A 21,932-nucleotide genomic window follows, 5' to 3' on the forward strand; every position below is an offset into this window, starting at 1 on the left:
AGGTGTCAAACCCTCCATGTATTAATTATTTATCCTTGATAAATACACCATTCCTGTTTGCGGGTCACACCCTGCGCCTGCTGCGTCACCAGGTGACCTAAACGCCATTGTTGTGCACACCTGAATGTGCCCGCCTGCCCTTGCCATTTGACTTTTGGACCTAGGAGGTAGCGGTTGCTCAGTCTCCGCCTTTACTAACACACAAGTCAGCCCCCCTCTTTGGTTTTCCTTCATTTGCGCCCCGGTGATTGGAGTTGACTTTTGTTTTCTAATTTTTGTCCTCTCTTCACCCAGAATCATCTCACCAGTAAGTGTTTTACTCAATACTTGTTCCATGTATAGCTCATTGCCAGTCGTTTTGATAGGTTTCTATTTTAAATTAATATTTGGTTGCGTTTTCAACTACCTTAAAACCTGCCACACGATAATTACTCCATCTGTGCTCAGGTTTGGTGATGCCACGTTAAAGCTGTCTTAATGAATTTAACTTATTCTGGCAGTTGTGCCTTCTTCGCCAAAGCCTGCCTCGACTAATTGCCCACACAATAATCACGCTTAATTAAAATAACAATATTAATAACTCGAGGAAAATATTGTGGAATGTGTTTATTCCGGTTTTTCCTCATACTGTTTACACACGGAGCCCGTGTTTGTCGTTGTCCCTGTGTTTATTTTAAATTTCTGTGACTCAGGGATGATAACCCTTTTGTTGTTCAGGTTTGCACAGCAAGGATTTTGCTGTAATTAAACACTTGAGAGAGCGAGGCGTGTTTAAGTGCATCCCAAGAGGGTCCAGGCGAGCTGTTTTTAATGCCAGCTCTCCTGTTAGAGATTCACATGTCTCACAAAGCTGGAAGGCTTTTACTATGTAGGATCACACTGGCCTTTTGATATTGAAGCAGTGGATGTAATTTACTTTAAGATGCACCGGTCAATCAGTCGGCAAAAGAGGATTTAGCCTAATTTGGATCTCTCTCTCTCTCTTTTTTTTTTTTTTCTTTTTATGCACATGCTCTGTGAGCCCACCTGATGTTGCAAGACTTCACAGGCAGAATCAGGCCCGTAAAAGTCATGCGTTTGAGGAAAGGAGGAACTGGCTTGAAAGCAGTCATCTGCTGCATTAAGACAAGGAAGTGGCTCACCGCCGCCTGCCATCACAAACCATTCAGTTTCGAGCTGTGACCCTCATGGAAGACTTTGAGTGTGCTGACAGACAAAAATGTCAGACGCATGTAAAAAAAAAAAAAAAAAAAAACCCCGAAGAGTTAGATGATTAAATTCATTTTCCTATTTGAAACACAAAATATAGAATTGAGATTTCTGGAGATCTCAGGCAGGCAAACTCAGTGTCCTCTTTTTAAATCTCCTCATACGACTTAATTTTATCAATTAACTTTTCTTAACCGATGATGGCTGCTCCTTAAATAATTCTGTTGTGTTTTATTTATTTTACTGTGCTTTTCATGTTGGATTTTAGTCTTATGTTATCATGTTTTATTGTTAAGCCCTTTGCAACCTCTGTTTTAAAAAGTGCTATATAAAGTTATTATTATTTCACTCCTGAATTAACCAGTCATCAATGAAAAGTAGTCTCATTGTCAGTTGATCATATCATGTGGCTTTAGATTTGTTCAGCAATGTGGCAGAACCTGATTTAGGACAACCGCTCACCTCAAACAACATTTTTAAATGATCTTTCATTCAGTCATTTATCATTCAGTGTTTTTCCTGTTGGCAGACAAACCTGAAGGCTTACTGGTTTTGACGGTCAGCGTTACCCGAAGACTGATGGACGTCATTCTCGAGGAAGTTGGAATATGAAAGGATGCCTTCAGTCAAGGAAAAGTGAGGCTGCTGCACAAGCGTGAACTTTGGTAGTTCTGGTTTCTAGTTTACCGCCCCGAAACCAATGGCACGTGTTCGGGCCTTCATTGCTATGGTTCTTCTTAGCAGTTTCGTCCTCGTTTTATTCTACTCCACGCTGAACCTGCAGCCATCGCCTAACCATAAGGTCTCGGCGGAGGACATCCGTGTCGTGGTAGTTAAGGATATTATTGCTGAACTCCAATCTCAGCAGGACAGCACCGTCCCTCCTCACTTTGATGAGTCGAACGTGTCCGTTTCTGCCGACGTCACGGAGGCTGTCCCCTGGGATGTGTCTGTTTCCGCCAGCTTCAGAAAAGACATCCCACAGACCGAAGCTTACTGGAACCGCCTGCTGCATAACGCCCTCAGGCAGCTGGACAAGGGGGAACGCTTGGATGATGCGGGCTGGTCTCATTGCATGGAGACGAATCAGGAGGTTCTCCAAACCAATGTGCACGACTTCAGTTCCTACCCCGCCTTGCACCAGGAGTTTTTGCGAGGCATGAAATGCAGATATCCCCCAATCCTGATCGACCAGCCCAACAAGTGCAGCTCCGGTGAAGGAGAGGAGCAAGGCCAGACATTCCTCTTATTTGCCATCAAGTCAAGTCCAAGGAACTTTGAGCAGAGACAGGCAGTGCGGGAGACCTGGGGGAAAGACTGGGTGAATGAGAGTGGACTACGAGTGCGTACGCTGTTTCTACTGGGACGGTTGTCCCCAGAAGACCCCGACCTCAGCCAGCTGCTGTCAGTCGAGGCCAAGCTGTTTGGAGACCTCCTTCAGTGGGACTTTCACGAATCCTTTTTTAATCTGACGCTCAAAATGAATGCTCTTCTGAAGTGGTCACTGAAAAACTGCCCCCACGTCTCCTTCGTCTTCAGCGGGGACGACGATGTATTTGTCAACACACCAGCGATGCTCAGCTACCTGCAGTCTCTGGAGCCGTCTAAGGCCTCTCGCTCTTACATCGGACAAATTATAAGCACAGCCTCTCCTCTCAGGGACTCTAAAAACAAATACTACGTTCCTCTGAGTTTTTATGATGGTCCATACCCTGCTTATGCCGGTGGTGGTGGTTTTCTCATCTCAGGGGCTTTGATGAAACCTTTGTATTACGTCTCGCAGGTCATCCCCCTCTTCCCCATCGATGACGTATACACAGGGATGTGCATCAAGGCCCTGGAAGTCACTCCTGAGGGTCACAGCGGCTTTCACACGTTTGATGTCCAGGAGCAGAATCGTGGGAACATGTGCGTGCATAAAAATCTGATCCTGATTCACCAGCGCTCCCCGTGGCAGATTAAGAGGATATGGAAGGGCATTCACAGCCCCCTGCTGAGATGTTAAACTGACCGGGAACAGGACTGGTCAGCAAAGTGTGCACTACTACAGGAGCAGTGTGTGTCTCTGCCTCCGTCCCCTTATTTCTTTCCTACAGTTTCCCCTTCAGTGACGGAGCAGGGAAAATGATCTGTCCACTGTTTATATCCTGAAAGACGTCAGGAACTTTAAGTAGGCAAGCCTGATAACCGGATGCAAATCTGATTGCATTAGGTAAAGACTATAAAAGTTATTTTCAGCCTTGCAATACAGAGGCACCATTGATAGGAGATCAGATCTTTTCAAGTTTAGAGCCTGAAATGACGCTAAGCTTGTGGCTGCCATGAGGACAGGACTCTGTTTTTTTTTTTGTCTTCGAAGAATGGAGGCTGTAAGGTGTTTTTCAGGTTGTCTTGGGTACGCTGTGTAGAAGTTTAAAAAAAAAATTGTTGTGATGGGCATAAATTCCTGCCAACACCAAATATGAATAAAAATAACAATAAAAATGCGAAGTGTTTTTGTCTTTATTTGTCTTTCAGACACCAGCATAAGTTTCATTTTGTTTTTCCACACAACACCAATGTAGAAATGTAGTTCACAGGATGGTTGTACAGTGACTTTTAAACATTTAATGTAACAGTTTCACTATTGTACCAGCATATGAATCCATCTAAAATGTAGGTGGGTACACATCAAACCTTTAAAAGGGGTGAATTCTTCATACACAAAGGAAAATGTTAAATACCATAACCACTGAACAGAACAGTTAATGTAGTGAATCACCTAATTGGATCTTAGTCCAAGGAGAGGAACATAACACAAAAATGGTACATGTTTGAATCCGGTATTTATTGCTTACGTTGAACATTTGTTGTGCATATGCATTAAAACTGTACCTGCTGCATTTCCCATTATTACAGGAAAATATAAATGTAATCACCAACTGCCAAGCACAAACAGTTTCACTGTTACTCCCTTAAGGCACAAAACCCAGTGGCCTGTGGTACAATGTTTAGTAGACCATCACCCAGCCCTCTCCTACAATGCAGAAAGGAAGAGTGTCGTCATGTCAAAACTATGATTCTATGCATACAGTAAAAGTCCTGCAACAGTCTATCCGAATCCCAACACTCTCACCCACTCCCACGCCTGTGCAGCCTGTTCCACCCTGACCGTGAAGTTATTTATCGTACAGGTCGAGGGGGTAGTGCTCCTTGTACTGTTGCACATGCTTCCACATGGATTCTCTCTGCTTGCTGAGGTTGGGTGTCATCTCCAGGTACACGTCGGTGAAGAGCAGATCGGGCTTGGGTTTCTGGCGCCGCTCGGCCCTCTCGAACGCCTCCATGACCGTTTTGCGGGACTGCTTCCTCCAGCTCCTCTCGTCGTCCTCGCTCCACCAGCCGCGGGCCGTCATGTAGTGCCTCAGCCTGGAGATGGGATGGTCCTGCTTGTCCCAGTAGTTCACCTCGTCCACCGAGCGGTAAGCCGAGCTGTCGTCACTGGTGCTGTGGTGGCCAATTCTGAGGAACGGACACAAATCGAGGTTTATTCACTGAAGTTAATACAAAGCAGGACTGAAAAATTAATAGCGGGAGCAAAGGCTGTACTGACAGATCCAGGATTATATGATTAAACATCCTTTGATAACTTGTGATTCGGTCACTTTGTTCCTCGCTTGAAGATGGTTTTGAATGTCAAGCTCTGTCTTGGTAAAGAGCACACTGTGGGTGCTATAATCAAATCAGGAGCAAGAGCCTGCAGCAGAAACCAAAATGTTTGTATTGTGGTCTCTGACTGCTGGGGGTGCATCTGTATGAGAGTTGTTGCTTTTACTTCATGCAGAAGTAACAGTGCATGCACAAGTAAGTTGCTCTGATGTGCTGTGCAGCACTCGGGTTGCAAATTGTTTTTTCCGGTCAAATTAACTTTTGACGTTACTGGTGCGATTCCACCCTGAGAAAGTCATTGAGACCACCTTAATTATGTTTTGGACTTTTTTTTTTTTTTTTTACCGGTTTTAACTTAAAAGCCTTCTTTCAATTAAATATTTTTTTTATTTTAACAATTCAGTTTTTTTTAAACAAGGATAAAGGCTCAGTATGTTCAAGTAAAAAAAAAAAAAGTGAGTTTTCACATCAGATGAGTGCAGTGTTGTGTTGACTGCATACCTTGGAGTCTGTTGTGTTGTTTATGCCATGGCTGATTATTGAAAGAACATATTGAGGTATTTATCTCTGCCAAATTAACATAACAACATATTCTTTGCCTATTCTTGTAATCAACACCTTCTGCCAGTTATTTCAGCTATTTATGGTGTCTGAAACCCAAATGCTGTACCACAAAACACCAAGTCTCTCGTGTGTTTTTTTTTTCCTTCCTTCCTTTGTTCCTGGGCTGTGCCATAATTGAGATACTTCCTCTTTACATTTTGTTTGTACAAACACCCAAAATGATGCAAGTCTGCATAGCATTTGCAAGTGTTGTACAGAAAAATCGGCTTTTGATAGTTGTATCTTGTAACTACAATAGGAGCTTATCAGTTTTTTTTTGTTTTCATATCAAATTACAGCAGGTTCACACAATGGATGCCAAGTGCATTAGCTAATGGCTGAAAGGAACGCCTACACCTTGGTAGTTCATTTATTTATACTGGGTCAAAGTCATGCACCTGAAATGAATCAACACCAGTGTCATTATCTAGTTCTAGTCTTGGAGCTAGATTTTTTTTTTCTGTTGACCATGGTGAACTTTGCTGTAAATTTGATTTTGACACTCAGTGTGTGTGTGCCAGCTTTATTTATTTAGTTACTGATTGATCGATTTACTACTGCCTTTTTATCTCTTTTTACCACCTTTATCTTCCAACAACCTTCTGTATTCCTCTCTTGTCTCAGTCTGTTTTAACCTTGACTTAAATATTGTCTTGCTCTCGTTTGGCCTTTCTGTACAGCTTGCTGTTGTTATTTTGCTTTCTGATTATTAGGATTTTGCTGTGTTCCATTAAAGCACTTTGTAAACTCTGTTTTTAAAAAGGTTCTATATCATTATTATCAACGTTATTATTATTATGGTTGTTAATATATATACACATCAGTGCCCAATTGTGTACTGTCAGCACCATCGTTATACTGGCTGTCAGGCTCCTCACTAACTGCCAATCATTTTCAAGGGCTCACCCGAATCATTATCATTATTATTATTATTATTATTATTATTATTATTATTTTAAGAATAAACAAACTACAAGAGCAAACATGTAAATGGAACTAATGGACACTAATGAAAAAAGGTATGTTTACTTTGATATCACGCACACAGTTTACAAAAAGATATGATTAAAAATGTTTGTCCGTGTGCAACCCTGGTAAACATCTCAGCTGCTGGTGACTGAAGTAACACAAAGTCAGCACATGACAAACAGATGCCGTTCAAACAGAATATTTCATTTATGTACTTAGGTTCAGATAGTGTATGCTTAAGAACTATTGTTTCAGGAAAGGCCAAGACAATAAATGGAAGCAGATCAAAGCCTTGACAATAAATACATTTTTTTAAAAAATCTGCTGATAATTAACCAAGCCATATCATAGTGAGATACACTTTAACCTAGGAACACGGGCATTGTTATACAATTAATGCAAAGTTTGTTCCCTTTTTTAATATACAAAACGTGTTTTTCAGTGACGTTTTGCATGTCTTCACCATTCATTCCATCATTTCAGTGACAAAAAAGAATATTTTTCAAGAGCTGCCACTGTGAATGTGTTTTTACACTGGATATACCGTTTGTCTCGACAGTCAGTCTGTCCTACGGTAACAACTGGTTTGACCGGAAATGCAACCAGTTTGACTAGAAATGTGGAATTCTGTGTGCACACTTGAGAGGTTTGATTTAAGAATTATACCCTATGTGATTGGACTTGTATTGCTGCAAAGTAAGTAAATCCCATCACACATTCCTGAGAGTGACTGATATAAAAAATTAAACTCATACTCCCAACCATGAGGCAGGTTTTATAAAAATAGTTCAACATCCTCAGTGTTGTGATATCAGCGTAAGTCATAAGTATCTCTCACAACAGGCTGCTGTTCTTGAGAGATCAACACAACTGTTATCAGTCCTTTCCTTCCCCAAAATCAACTTTTACAATCTGCATGAGGTAATGCCACAATTACTACTTTAGTTTATTATTTCCTAGATTATTTTGACACTCAGTGTGTGTTTGTATTTGGTTTCCTTTTCCCACTAAAACCTTATCTTTGCCTCTGCAAAAAAAAAAAAAAAAGGAATTTCTCAATGGGGGTTAAGTTTCATTTTATCTTAAGTATGCAGCAGTTACAACCCTGTGTTACTCATAGCAGGACTGGAAAATCTTGAGCTGATAACAATCTTTCTTTGTGATACCAACTTGACACTTAACTATTGTTAAGTCTGTTGATACACAGAGGAATTTATTCCTCTGTGAGTAAGAAGTATCTTGGGGGTAGGGCTTTTTGCTTTCTACACTCACTGTCATTTTCTTTTCTTCACTCACAACTTTAATGGACTGTTGCCAGTCCTCATTCTGGAAAGTCCCTCAGGACTCCAGCACAGGAGTAGATTAAAACTTTGTCTATTGTCAAGATGCAAAAATTAAGCATTTATTGTGCCTAGGGATGGGAACCTATACACGTGTAGGAATACACACGATAATGAAACTCTAAATGTGTAATAAAAAACTAAAAACTAAAAAGTCTTTTATTAAAAAAAATAATTAAAAAAAGGATTTAGAGGATTTCTTCTAAAGCCCAGACGAAGACCTTAAGTGGTTGGATCAAGTTGGCCTTTTTAGTGATTTAGCCACTACAATAAACGCTTTTTAATATTTACTTCCTTGTTGTCACATTTCCTAATATCTGGTTTGCCTGGATCGCCCTCTTCAATATAATGCAGTTATTGACCCCCATAATCCCGATTGGAGCGTCCCTAATTTCTCTGCACCCTGGCACATTACAAAATCATTTGTGATGAGCCACAAACCGTGTTCAATCTTGGATAAGGAGGCTGGCCTGTCTGTTAGCAGGACAGAAATTGTGTCACGTGGCCCCCAGCCTGAAAATACAGAACATCAACTAACCTGTAGGTCATTGCCTCGATGAGGAAGGGCTGGTTCTCTGCCACAGCTCTGCGGCGTGCTTCTTTTGTTGCATTGTACACAGCGAACACATCATTGCCATCGACGCGGATCGACATCATGCCGTAGCCTGGACCACGAGCAGCTGTTCAACCAGGGAAACAATGGTGAGTTCATATGGACGGCACGAGGTCTCAATCACATACTGTGAAACACAACACCGAGTGCTCTTACCAATGCCGTCTCCTCTGTACTGCTCGTTAGTAGGGGTGGAGATGGCGTAACCATTATTACGGCAGAAGAAGATCAGTGGGCACTCAAGTGTGGCGGAGAAGTTGAAGCCGGCATGAGCATCACCTTCGCTAGCCGCTCCCTCTCCAAAATAGCAGATAACAGCACGGTTCATATTCTCTCTCTTAATTGCGTACGCTGCCCCGGCCGCTGAAACGAAAACGGACATACATAACCTGACAAATATTGTTACAGAGTGTGTATATTTGCAGACTGTACAGTTACTGCCCAGACGTACATTTTGTCGTTGCAAAGGTTATGGACAAGAGAGAGAGAGGGACAGGAGGAAATAATGGCAAAAATCATCTTTGCATTATGCCAATGCAAACAATGCTCCTCAGCTGTTCTCAAATCACTAAACCACAGCCTCTTGTGGCTTATTGCGGTAACTGCAGTGTATAAAGAGCATTTAACTAAAACAGTTTACAAACAGACGCATATCAATATACATTATATAGGAGATAGTAACCCACCCTGGGGAATCTGCGTGGCCAGAGGAGAGGAGATGGTGACAAAGTTGAGGTCTTTGCAGCCGTAGTGCACGGGCATCTGCCGGCCCTTGCCAAGGTCATCGGCATTGGCGTAACACTGAGCCATGAACAAATCCAGCGGAAAACCGCGGTACATCAGCACTCCTTGAAGTGTAGGAAAAGAAAATTTAATTGTAATTGTAACAGCAACACTGACATCTTACAATCAGTAATGTTTATTATCACAATGTCTTTTAAACAATCTTATGGAGCACTATTGGAAAAATTGTATTTGAAAAATGTTATCAACCAAAAAATAAACAAAACAATACATAATTACTAGAAAAACATGTTCAATATAAAATGAGCATGATACTTTGATCAGGATAAAAAATAAATAATTACAAAAAGGGATTTGTAAGCCATTATCAAAAATGACCGCTGATAAATTGTAAACACAACGGCAGGTAAACCCACCAACGACCAAATACAATCTGATTCTCACCGGCTTCTCTGTATTGACCAAAGACAAGGTCGTTTGGGTCGAGGGCGGCAGCGCTGCCGATGTGTGTCCCCTCTTCACCGTAGTTGGTCATGTAGAAGGAGATCCGACCCTGCAACGGAAAACAAATTCACATTCCCATTCACGGAACTCGGCTGTCCCACGGCTGCACCAGAGAGCTGGAGCTCAGAAATCTTACCTGTCTCTGAGATTCATACAGAATCCGATCCATTGTGTTCAGCATGGTCATCTTCTGATAAAAGTTTAAAACCGTCTCTTTGGGGAGCTGAGCAGGAGAGAAGAGGAAAGCCATTAAAAAAAAGCCAGAGATGCCGTAAAGTCCTGGTATTGTAGCCAAAGTTAAACAAACACATTCAGTACATGAAATATGAGAGGCTACAGTGTCACTATACACTAGTGATGGGGAATATTTATTTTATTACTTAAACGATTTAAAGTATAGGTTGTTGGCAAGGGGGCAAAATATTGCTCCAAAGCTAGGCTAAATTTCTGGCGAAGAAAAATCTGGCATGGGAGGTTTAAAAGGGATCCCTTGACCTCTGACCTCAAGATGTCTGAATGAAATTGGGTTCTCGGGGTATCCACTGGTTTTCCCTTAGCAGACATATCCACCTTATGCTAATCCTGTGCAGTTTGGGCCACAAACCATGCAGGCTTTTGCATGCAGTACAAATGTGTTATTTCTGTCTATTCTAAAATGGTGTCATTTGACATACTAGGGCCTAAACAGTCCTGGAGTTGCATAAACTGGGTTTGACTGGAAAGCTGAGACTTGTGGATTCAGTGGGCCCAATTTTATTCATGTATGATGACCTTAGCCCCCATAGTAGCCATTTCATTGTAGTGCGACCATTTTTTGGAATTTGACATCACTGTATAAAATGAGTCACTATGACCTTTAATCACAACTTCATGAAATCTTGCATCCAAAATCTAGAAGATAATTCGAAGAAAGAAAAAAACCCCACAACAAATCGTAATATTGAAACGCAATACATATTGATTTGGCACCCAAGTATCATGACAGCACTGAATCGGGAGATAAGCGTCTTGTCCCAGCCCTGCTATACACTGACAGTGGTCTGTGAAACAGTCACAGGCCCGGGGCAAGCCTACTGCACCTGAGGGTCTTCAGAGGGGTTGATGATCTGGCCCTGCCTGTCCATCACCCGGTACACCGGGATCCCCGAGATGACATTGGGCTGGATGAACTCGAGGTGATCCACAAACTCGGCTGAGGCTCCAGGGAACTGCGGCTTGTCCAGCGACGAGTCGAACGACTGCTGGCGTTGCACCGCCTGAAAGATTGAATATAAACACTGATAGTGATGACAGCACAAGGAATTTGTGGATATACACTCTTAAACAGACATAAGATACAGTTTTTTCCTCAAGAATATTTTTTTTTATTAAGTTTTGAACATGTGATCAGCATGTAATCTTATCCCAATCAGCCCTCACTCCAACTGGTCCAATCTACAAGTTCCATACATAAAAAGGTACCTCATCCCTGCAGTAATCTGGGAAGGTGCTGGAAGTCAGGTTTTATATTTAGACAAAAAGGAGACGAACATAAATAACTAAGTAAATAAATAATTTATCAAATGGTAATACTCTCATTATACACATACTGCACCAGTGGTAGACAACATGTAAAGACTGGAGGGGAAGGGGTGATTCCATGAGGCTGGATCAAGTCTGACAGATCCTGAATTCCCAGTACCGGGCGTCAGGTTCTGTCGACGGTCTTGGTCTCATGGTTTCACACTAACTCTGAACCTCGGTCGGAGCGTGTGTTCCTCAGGTTAGGTTATTTTCCACTGCTGTTTAAAATTGTTCATATTTCTATTTTTTTTTTTATAATCCTTGTTCATAGTGTTTACATTGCTTACTGCTATTTATCATCTGTGTATACTGTATATTTCTTCTAAATTTGCACATTGACCTACCTCTATGCACATTTTATACACCCATGCACACGGTTTTTTTCTGTTTTTTTTTTTTTGCACATTGCTTTTTGCACACTGGGTTGTACTTAGATCTTATTCTGTTGTACTCAGATCTTATTCTGTTGTACTCAGATCTTATTCTTTATTCTTTATTTTTTATTTATTTAATCTGTAATCTGTGGATACCGCTGAAAAACTGCAAATTTCCTGCGGGATGAATAAAGTATCTATCTCTATCTATCTCTCTAAACTTACACCTTTGATATTACTGACAGAGCTCCACTTGAGAGTAACAAAAACCTAAACATACATATGCTGCTCTGATGATGAGAAAGCTGAGGCGGATCTACGGGTGGGCCTGGATGGGCGTAGGTCCACCCAGATTGACAGCTTGCCCACCCTATCAGATTCAAGACCAAAAAATAACTAAATAAATAAATAAATAAATAAATAAATGTTTTAATGCCCTTTTTCCAACGTGTATTTTATGCTCGTTTACAACCTCTCGGCTCGTTTACCGAGAGGTTTTTTTTTTTTTTTTCTTTCATCATATCATTTTATACATGTCTATCTAAAATAATAAACAAAATGAAATAACAGGCCCATCCAGAATTTTTTAGGCCCACCCATTAGCCATGTTCTGTATCCGCCACTGTGAGAAAGTAAAAAATATTATGCGGATATTTTTTTATTATTATTTTTATTCCAAATTTAAAGTGCAGTCGGATGCGTGCTCTCTAAGCACACCCCTCCGCTCGACCAATCAGGACGTCGCTCACTGGCTAAAGAGTGATGCTAACTAGCCGAGCTTAGACAATAAGAGCCTCAGGAGCTACGAAATGAGCCGCGGGTTGTCCGCAGGTGTGAGAACAGGACAGGCTCGCGCTGCAGGTGCCAGGTGACTCGTGCACAGGAACAGCTGATGGAACAGTCTGTGCTGTGTGGCTAACGTTAGCTGGACTACAAGCTGGCCTGGTGGCTGAGAAAGTCAAGCGACCTTTCCTTTCCATGTTATTTATTCCGCCATGCCAGCCAGGTGGGGTTATCTAATGTTCTCCGTTCACAGGAGCGCACACTGAGACTCACAGTGACGGTGAAGGCCCTCTGCTGCAGCTTCACAGGCTTCAGCCCCGGGGCTTTCCGAAGCGCACGGAAACACGTCCCATACATCTTGTTCATCTGTCCTCGACGCTTCAGCTGCTTCTGGGCCAGAGAGCTGCCAGCACTTCTGCAAGAAAACACACGCAGTCGTCCAAAAGATCAACAGCAAGCGTTAAATGCTCTTCACTAGTTCAATCTAAAAAAACAACACGCCAAAGTCCCCTACACAATCCAGACCCCAGGTCAAGCTGCAGGCAGGTCGCCGCCGGTGTCAACAGCAGAGATAAGCGGAACTTCTTCTTCTTCTTCTTGGGTTTTATTGGCGGTTGGCAAACATTGAATAGTAGCATTACCGCCACCTACTGGTTTGGAGTGTGGAGCAGTATGACTACCTCCCCATACAATTAAATAAAAATAAATAAATAAAATGAAGTAAATAAAGTTATATCCTCCTAATTAAATCACTTCTTCTCAAAAACTCAAACATAAACTCATAACTCTTATTCCCCGACTGTTGTTGTAATATTGTCCTGATGTCAAATGGCATTTTATCGTCTTTAAGCTGTTTAATCCATTTTTGCCTGTTTACTTCATACCCCTGACAATGTATCATTACATGTTCTATGGTTTCTTGTTGCCCACATTCCCCACATTCCCCTGCATTGTGTTTTCCCATTTTGGCTAATGTATTATTAAGTGCAGTATGTCCAAACCTAAGTCTTGATATTATTGTTTCCTCTCTTCGGTTCCATCTTGTAGCTCTCATTCCTCCCACTTCCCTTTGTATTGTGTAAAACCAACGCCCTGTCCTGTCTTCCTCCCATTGCTTTTGCCATCTACTCCTCAATCTTTGTTTAATTATATTCTTGAGTTCTGATTTACTAATATTAATTTCCAATTCAATATTTCTGCTTTTTGTTGCTTCTTTCGCAGCCTTATCTGCCTCCTCATTCCCTTTCACCCCAATGTGCGCCGGTACCCATAAAAATACCACTGTAATCCCCATCATTTGTATTCTGTACAGTGTTTGTTGTATCTCGATCAAAATGTCTGACCTACTGTGTGACTGACTGTTTTGTAAACTGGTTAGTGCTGAACTTGAATCTGAACAAATCACTGTTCTCAGTGGCCTTATTTCTTCCACCCACTGCATTGCTAATAATATTGCCAACATTTCCCCTGTGTACACAGACACTTAAGCGGAACTTCTTCTTCTTCTTCTTTTGTTTTACCGGCGGGTGGCACCTAGCCGCCCCCTACTATAATGGAGTGTGGACCAGAGTGATCTACCCATTTACCAAAAAATAAATAAATGGAAATAAATAAATAAATAAATAAATACAGCTTATTCCATATCCTAAATTCTATTGATCAGCCTTGTGTCTGCTAAAAACTGGAAAAAACATCTTGATCCCTCAATTGCATTTTTAAGATTAAGCTGCTCCATACCAAGTCTCCTCATCTTCCTTTTTAATATCTCTCGTTCATGATTGTATTTTTGACAGTGGATAATAACATGTTTAACTGACTCTTCTTCTTGGCAGTAGTCACATCATCCTGTAGGATGCTTCTTTATCAGCTTCATTGTTTTGTTCCGTCTGGTATGTCCTACCCTCAGCCTTGTTAAGATGTTTTCTTCTTTGGTACTCCTTTTGGTTATTCTCCCTGTTCCCACCTGCTGCTGAACTGAATAGAGATGTCTTCCTGTTTTTCCTGTGTCCCATATGTTTTGCCATTCTTTGAAGATGTTTCTTTTAATTATTGCCTTTGCCTCAGATTTACTTAAAGGAATGTTCATAACTTCTTCTTGTTTTAGAGCATCCTTAGCTAATGTGTCCACTGTCTCATTTCCTTTTATTCCCCTGTGTGCTGGTATCCACATAAATGTGATCAAATGATTCATGTTATTTAGCCTATGGAGGTTTTCATATACTTCATTAACTAAGTCCTGCCTACTCTCAGATTTAAATGACTGTAATGACATTACAGAAGAATATGAATCTGTGCAAAGAAGCGGAACTTCCTGTCGCAGCTTTCAAAATAAAACAGGTAAAAAAAAATAATAAAATAATCGCAAAATGCTTAGCATCATCGATGTGGTTTGACCCTCCAGTTTATCAGTTCAAATATTCTTTCATTAGTAAATATAATGCAGCATGCATGATGTATATGAGTTTACAGTGGGCGTCATCTAAAAGTAGACACGGTATTCTTTATGAGATTTTGCAAACATTATAGAATGTTTGCAAAATCTTTTTTTTTTTTTTTTTTTTTTTTTTTTTACCTTGCTTTATTCATTTATTTAGGCTTATACCGGGACCTGAGTGCTAATTTCGTACCACTAGCATGTAAATGTGAGATGGTATGACAATAAAGTTCCTTGAATCCTTGAATCGCAACACACACAGCAATCAAAAGGAGTGAGAAAGCAGATTAACTTGCTAAAAAGGTTAAAACTGGATCACCTTGAAATAGAGGTATCAGTAAGTAAAGCAGAAACGATCTCAAATACATTTACACCCAATCCAACAAAGAAGTGGGAGGAAGAGGGAGGGAGGTCATTGACAAAGAACAGGAAAAAAGTTTGATAAGCAGTATGAAACAGGGACTCACATATTTGAATTCAGCCTTACACCCCATTGGAAAGCATCCAAATGGAAACTGTGTGATCACTGCAATCACCTGGAGACTCTGGGAATATGTAATCTTCATTTACCCAAAATTAAACTGTCAAGAAAGAAAGAAAGAAAGAAAGAAAGAAAGAAAGAAATCTAAAGGGGATAAGAAATGTGGATTTCAACTTAATCTTCACCAGCAGCTCAGGACAAAAATCATTCTGGGAAGTGAAGGAAATCACTAACTGAAGGAGAATTCGACTAGATAGACTGAAAGAAAATAGATAGGTAAGACCAAAAAGGTAAGGTAACAAAACCTCATCACAAAATAACCTGGAGTGAGGTGAATAAAACAACAAACAACATAAGAGTATTCAAAAGAGGAATTGTCACTTTTCTCACTTTTGTCCTTAAAATTTTGGCAGGATGTTTTGGAAATTTCTGTTCTACATGTAAGAAAATATTCATACCCTTCCATATGCTGCTTTGTTCTTTGTTCTGTTTTTTTTTTTTTTTTGATAGTCCAGCATTGATGACCTTTGCTATTTAGAGCACAAAGTAATTATGTTGTCATAATGAGGATCATTTCCAATTAATCAGCAGATAAATATGATAAATATATTTAAAAAAAAAAAAAAACAAAAAAAAAAACCGATTGAAATTACATGGATGTTATTTTTTCCTCCAGGAGTTATTCATTTTTACAGTACAATGGTGTTTTGTTTGACTTAATAAATTCCTTTAAAATTAATCAATTATTTAATCATCATTTATCATCATTATTGCCATTTTCATTTGGTTTTGATTATCGAAAGGTCACTGCAAGGATTTAAATAATGAGTAATAACAGTTCTCTATAGCTAACAGTAGGTGGCGATAACGCTCCGGACGGCTGTAATTCACCATTAAAGTAGCAGAAGAAGAAGAAGCAGCTGTCGCCTGGCTTCCCCTCCTGGTAGCAGCACGATGGAGGAGTGCGGTGACACAAACATCACTTTGAGGGAGTTTGGCTGCGAGCAGAGTTTATTATCCCGACCTGACGGTTCATCATCCTTCATGCAAGGTAATCAAACACGAAACTCCTACCTGAACCTGTCGTTTCCGGCGAAAGCAGCCGGTATCATCTGACCCGGTGTCATGCTGGAAATGGACACCCTGAAGAAACTCTCTTGCTGATAATTTTGTCAATAAATACATAAATAAATAAAAATGAGAATTGTAATAATAGAATACAACGTTCATTTTATTTATTAATGTACAGCGTTCTGGCTAAAAAAGAAGTCACTTTTCTGCCGGGCGTCCATTTTCGTTGTCGACGTCAGTAACGCCTGTTGGCTCTGAAAAGCCCCTTTACTTTGCAGCACGTGGTGTTATTGTGTTATTGATCTGTTATTGATCCAGCACAGGGCTGTAATAGTCTGTGGGTTCGTAGTCTTGGCATGGACCTGACCTGAGGTTTTATCCTTCCTTTGCCTCATCCTTAAAGTGGTGTGCCCGTCCATTTCAAAGTGCACAGTCTGCCTTGAAGAACCTTTTGAATTAATGCTGGAATCGTATAAAATGCACCTGAAGTGGCCATATATGTCATATTAATGGGTCTCCCTGATTAATAGCTGAAACAGTACATCAGGAGTTATGCATTCCTCCTTGGGTTTATTATAAGCTTTATTTATCTTTGTTGAGTGTTGAGAACACTGTTAGGTTTTCTACACCACTACACAGCTAGAGCCACACCATGTCTGGGAATACAGTTTTACACCCAGTTGTGCATTTATGGTAAAACAGTTTTTTTCCCCCAGAGTTTAGGTACAGAAACAGTGGGTCTTGTCTTGGCTTGGCAAAACTTTGTGGACCTAGGAAATCCTTTATTTACTAAAATGCCTGCCCTCATTATTTAACTTTTAGTAACCCCCTAACACACAATCATTATTTTCATAATGACAGATTTAACACTGATGGCAAGTTGCACCGTGGCTGAAGAAACAATGTAATGTTTTGTTTTTCCCTGAAGAGAACCTCAGGCTGGGTGAGATATCTATAGGGTGATATATTATATTTTGGATAATGCCATATCGGAATATGTCAGAAGTGTTGTCTTTCCCAGGTTGTAAAGACTGGATTACAGTAACAAGATACGATTTTTATGTGGAGCAATAATGATCACACTATGAAGTGTGAGTTTGTCTAACCGTAAATCAGATTTTTATTAATTACACCTCCATACTAGGAGTGTTAGGGTTCAATAAACCCATGGTTCGGTTTGTATTGTGATTTATGGGTCAAGATTTTGGTTTTGCTTCGGTTTGTTTTGTACATCAGGGAGGAACAAAACCCGCTACCATTTATAATATTCTCTGTATTTTGTCTTATTTGCAAAACTAACTAAACTTTTTTTTCTTTCAGGGATTTGGGATAACAGAATGAAATCAACAAATATTCATTCAAAGGCAAAATTCTACTTAGACTATTTCAAACAAACCAAAATACTTTCAGGATATTCATGAACTCAGTGTGTTGTTGGACGGCTCTCTCACGGTAGATGTGTTTGCACTTTGCAGGGTGTGTTGTGTATCGAGCGGTTTGTTTTTACACCCGTGCTGTATGCATGTGAGCACGACGAGCCGTCCGTCTGCTCAGTCTTAAATGATCTGACACTCCCAGCACAGTTTGACACTTAAATGATTCAGCTCCTTCCCCTTTTTCTCCATCTAGACTTTTGGCCTGTTCCTACCTCTGTTCTGTATGTTTTATCGTTTTTTTTTTTCGAGATGTTCACGACTAAACTTAATTTCCTCACAGATCAGTAAATTATATTCAGTTCTAGATCATAAACCTCTTGCGTTCCTCTGCAGGGGACACGAGCGTGCTGGCTGGAGTGTATGGACCAGCGGAGGTAAAGGTCAGCAAGGAGATCTACGACCGGGCAACACTGGAGGTGGTGATACAGCCCAAAGTGGGACTGTCAAGTAAGAGAGAATTGTTTTTAATTACACTGCTGTGGTCAGTTTATTTTGTCGGGAGTCCTGCACAGTTTTTTCTTTAAATCATGCCGGGGTGGCTGTAAAGCACTCTGGGCAGCACAGCTTCTCTTGTACAGCTGATAAGTTTATTTTCCTTATTCTTTTGTAATAAAGCTCTTTACATTATAGCTGCTGTTTTAATTGTCATTTCATTATTCCTCATGTAGATGTACATGTGTAAGAGTAAGTAGACCTGTTACAGAAGTACTAATGCATTTGGAAACACGATCCCTTCATTTTAACTAATACTGAAATTGTATAACATACACCTAAAAATGTCTGTTTATGTCATTTTAATGGGTACCTTACTTAATAATAGCCGAAACAGTAAATCAAGAGTCGTTCATTCCTCTCTGGTTGTGCTCTTATTTGATACTTTTTATTATATAATATTATTCCTCTATGAATCCCTGAAATGCAACTTAAAAAAAATGAAAACTTGAATTTACACCTTTCAAAGGAGCGTTTCATTTTCAGTGCACTATTTAGGTATTTTAAAAAAATACCATTTATGCTATACTAAGGAATATCAAGAAAGCCTTGATTGATTGAAATGATGGCTTTGGATCGTACCATGCAAAAGCTGCCTTACCAGTGGCCACCACAAGGGGGAGTAAGAGTTTAGCCATTTTCTCTCCAGGTTGAACCAAGCATGCATCTCGCCTTCTTCATTAATTATTATTATTATTATTATTATTTTTCAGGTGTAAGGGAACGCTTGCAGGAGCAGAGTGTGCGGGAAACATGCGAGGCGGCTCTGCTCGCGTCGCTTCATCCTCGCTCTTCCCTCACTCTCGTTCTTCAGCTGCTGCACGATGACGGCTCGGTATCCTTCCAGTGAAATTCACCCTGTGCGCTGTACAGAGTGGGCATGTTTCTGTGTCAGGCCTGATGCCCTCGTGCTGTGAAAGTTGTTGTACGATGTTGACATGGTCACATCTGCCGCTTGTCAGTCTGTCTTCCTTATCGGCGACGCAGCTGTTGTCCTGCTACCTGAACGCCGCCTGCATGGCTCTGATGGACGCAGGGCTCCCTATGAGCTGCCTGTTCTGCGGGGTGACCTGCGCCGTCAACGCGGAGGGTCAAATCATCACAGACCCCAGCGCGGCTCAGGAAAAGGTAAACCTGAGGCGAGGGTATTGTGTCTCCTGTCAAAATCAAATGGCAGATCTACCCTAAAACACTTGGACACTGTTTAAAAAAATAGCTGCTGGGGATGTAGCCTGCGTCTTTGGGTTCATTCTGCTGTTTGGTGGTGTGTTATTTTTACTTCCTGGAGATCACTGGCCCAACACAGACAGCGGCTCACGCTGAGATGTTTCCAGCAGAGCTACAGTGTTGTTTGATTGCAGTAAATACACGAAATGGCCACATTATTAGGTCCACCTGTACAATCTAATGCAGTTCAGTGCAAGAGCTCTGCCATAAATTCTACCTTTTTAAGATGCTTTATAATGTTCAGTTTGTGTTGACATTGTGGAGAATGTGTCAATTTAATTCTATGTTTATTATTGAGGTTGTACTTTGCAGAGGTTTTGTACTGGACTGCATTATATTGAGGTGTTTCTGTTTTTTTGTCCTCTCTATTTATATACATGAGGGGGGACAGAATATTGGAAACAGCTCTCAATAAAACACAGTCCAGTCCAGCAGCAGCACTAACTATGAGCTCAATGCCAGACATAGAAGTGAATGAACACCTCTATTAATGTGACAAAAAGAAAACTTTAACATTATAGGCATAAAAGTAAACTTTATGGCATAACATTTGCATTGGATTGTATTAGATTGTACGGCGGACGTGATACAGTGCCGCTGAGTGTATATCATATATTGTTCAACTACACATAAGAACAAATTCACATTTTCTGGGCGTTGTTAAAAGGGATTCCAGGTAGGGCTGGGTGATATATCTATTAATTCATTTTTATTTTTTAAACAATAAATAATGGCTGAAATCATAAAATGGAGATTTTGGCTGTGTATGTTGTAATGTTACAAAAGCAGCTGAGGGCTCCGTCAGGCAAAACAATTCACTCAGTTACACAGAACCTGCATGTCCAGAGCTGCATGATCATGCCTGCTGAGATTCCCGTCAGCTAGTGGCTGTAGCTCAAGGTGTTATTTGTTTGTCATATCATTAATTTCAGGAAGTGGAGGAAATCATCTAACTGAAGGAGAACTTGACTAGATAGAAAGGCAGTTTACAGAATGTCATCACAGAATAACTTGGAGTGCAGTGAATCAAACATCTGCAGGACACATAACAGTATAAGAGTATGCAAAAGGAGAATTGTCTTTTTTAATTACATCATTTTTCTCCTGAAAATTTTGGCAGGATGTTTTGGAAATTATAAATTATAATAATTATAATAATATTCATGTCCTTTGAGATTATTCATCAATAATAAAATCCTCCCTGAATATGCTGATTTGTTCATTGTTCTTTCTTTTTTTTTTTTTACTTTAAGGAAAGTCGAGCTTTGATGACCTTTGCTGTTGAGAGCACAGAGCACAGAGTAATTATGTCATCAACCAGAGGATCATTTTCAGTTCATGAGGTAAATGAAATACTCTTTCTTTCTTTCTTTCTTTCTTTATTTCTGAATTTTGTTTCAGGAGTTATGGACTTTTTCAGTGGGCAGAAATTACTTCTTTTGTTTGTATTAATTCATTCATATACTCATTTAATTTTGCTCCTTTCATGTTTGTTTTTCTGTTCCCTGTGCTGTCTGTGTCATTCTGGTGCCATTTCAGATGATGTGAATTTTTTCTTTGTCTTTACGTACTTGATATCGCAGACATTTACTAATTTGAGGAGGTTAATTAATCTGCATCCTTGTTCTTCCACAGCTCCAGCAGTGTATAGCAGTCAGTCAGAAAGCATCAGAGAAAATCTTCCAGTTCTACAGAGACTCTGTCAGACGGCGATACTCCAAAATCCTCTGATGGAGAAAACTGGCTTCCTTTTGCCTGTGTTTTTTTTTTTTTTTTTTTCCACCATCCAATTTTTTATTGTAATAAAATATTCAGTAACCATTTTGGGCTTCCTTTGCTTCAGTCCAGTTGCAGCTCCTGCAGTCTGCTGTGCTGCTCATGGAGACGGAGAAATGGAACAGACCGGCATGGTGGTCTGGTCGTGACGCCTTCATTAACAACGACAACAGCAAAAACAAAAAAAACTTCCACCTTTGCATGTGAGCTTCAAGACATAAATGCCTTCAGTCGTGTGCAAATGAAGGGAGGAAAGATGAATGTCAAACGAGTGCATTTATTAGGATTTATGGATATTTTTTTTTTTCCTTTTTGTATTTACATATAATTTAATACAAGGTTGTGAACTGGCAAAGTACAGTATATCTCATACAGTAATATAACCTAATTTGCTACAGGCTTTGACCTCTGCACTTCATCCATTCATCATCCATATAAGTGATGTATCTTAAGAAAGGTAACAGGCCCTACCTCATAAAAGTGTAATCATTAAAGGCATCATGATCATCCAGTCTACCTTGAATACCTCCATACAACTTAGAAAACCATTGTGGCCGTTCAGGGCTTTTGCCGTGGTCGCGGACGTCCAGCGGCGATGGGGTGACGTAGGATTGTCGACACTGCACGGCGGTGTTGGTGGACTCGGCTTAGTGCAGTTGTATCGC

General features: G+C 40.4%; 3 protein-coding genes across 5 annotated transcripts; 2 read left to right on the forward strand and 1 right to left on the reverse strand.

Moving 5' to 3' along the window:
* The first annotated feature begins 89 nt into the window (after positions 1 to 89).
* Positions 90 to 3,696, forward strand: b3gnt2l (UDP-GlcNAc:betaGal beta-1,3-N-acetylglucosaminyltransferase 2, like). Its single transcript, XM_030067002.1, has 2 exons — positions 90 to 307; positions 1,739 to 3,696. The coding sequence occupies exon 2, from the start codon at positions 1,910 to 1,912 to the stop codon at positions 3,212 to 3,214; it is 1,305 nt and encodes a 434-aa protein (XP_029922862.1). The 5' UTR covers positions 90 to 307; positions 1,739 to 1,909; the 3' UTR covers positions 3,215 to 3,696.
* On the reverse strand, positions 3,690 to 12,987 carry bckdha (branched chain keto acid dehydrogenase E1 subunit alpha). Of its 3 annotated transcripts, none has more exons than XM_030066999.1 (9): positions 12,865 to 12,987; positions 12,624 to 12,765; positions 10,710 to 10,886; positions 9,767 to 9,853; positions 9,571 to 9,679; positions 9,069 to 9,230; positions 8,539 to 8,745; positions 8,308 to 8,449; positions 4,368 to 4,710 (listed from the first exon to the last, which is right to left on the reverse strand). In XM_030066999.1, exons 2-9 carry the CDS (start codon positions 12,714 to 12,716, stop codon positions 4,368 to 4,370), a joined length of 1,320 nt encoding a protein of 439 aa, XP_029922859.1. In that variant the 5' UTR covers positions 12,717 to 12,765; positions 12,865 to 12,987. The 3 variants fall into 3 exon arrangements, with proteins under 3 accessions (XP_029922861.1, XP_029922859.1, XP_029922860.1); XM_030067000.1 differs by having other exon boundaries at positions 12,624 to 12,762; positions 12,865 to 12,921; XM_030067001.1 differs by having other exon boundaries at positions 3,690 to 4,710; positions 12,624 to 12,914.
* Positions 12,988 to 16,158: 3,171 nt separating this feature from the next.
* exosc5 (exosome component 5) lies at positions 16,159 to 21,543 on the forward strand. Its single transcript, XM_030067342.1, has 6 exons — positions 16,159 to 16,316; positions 18,106 to 18,219; positions 18,978 to 19,099; positions 19,252 to 19,392; positions 20,745 to 20,834; positions 21,127 to 21,543. Exons 1-6 carry the CDS (start codon positions 16,220 to 16,222, stop codon positions 21,220 to 21,222), a joined length of 660 nt encoding a protein of 219 aa, XP_029923202.1. The 5' UTR covers positions 16,159 to 16,219; the 3' UTR covers positions 21,223 to 21,543.
* The last annotated feature ends 389 nt before the right edge of the window (positions 21,544 to 21,932 follow it).

Source organism: Myripristis murdjan, chromosome 13 (assembly GCF_902150065.1).
Source record: "Myripristis murdjan chromosome 13, fMyrMur1.1, whole genome shotgun sequence".
Lineage (NCBI taxonomy): Eukaryota > Metazoa > Chordata > Actinopteri > Holocentriformes > Holocentridae > Myripristis > Myripristis murdjan.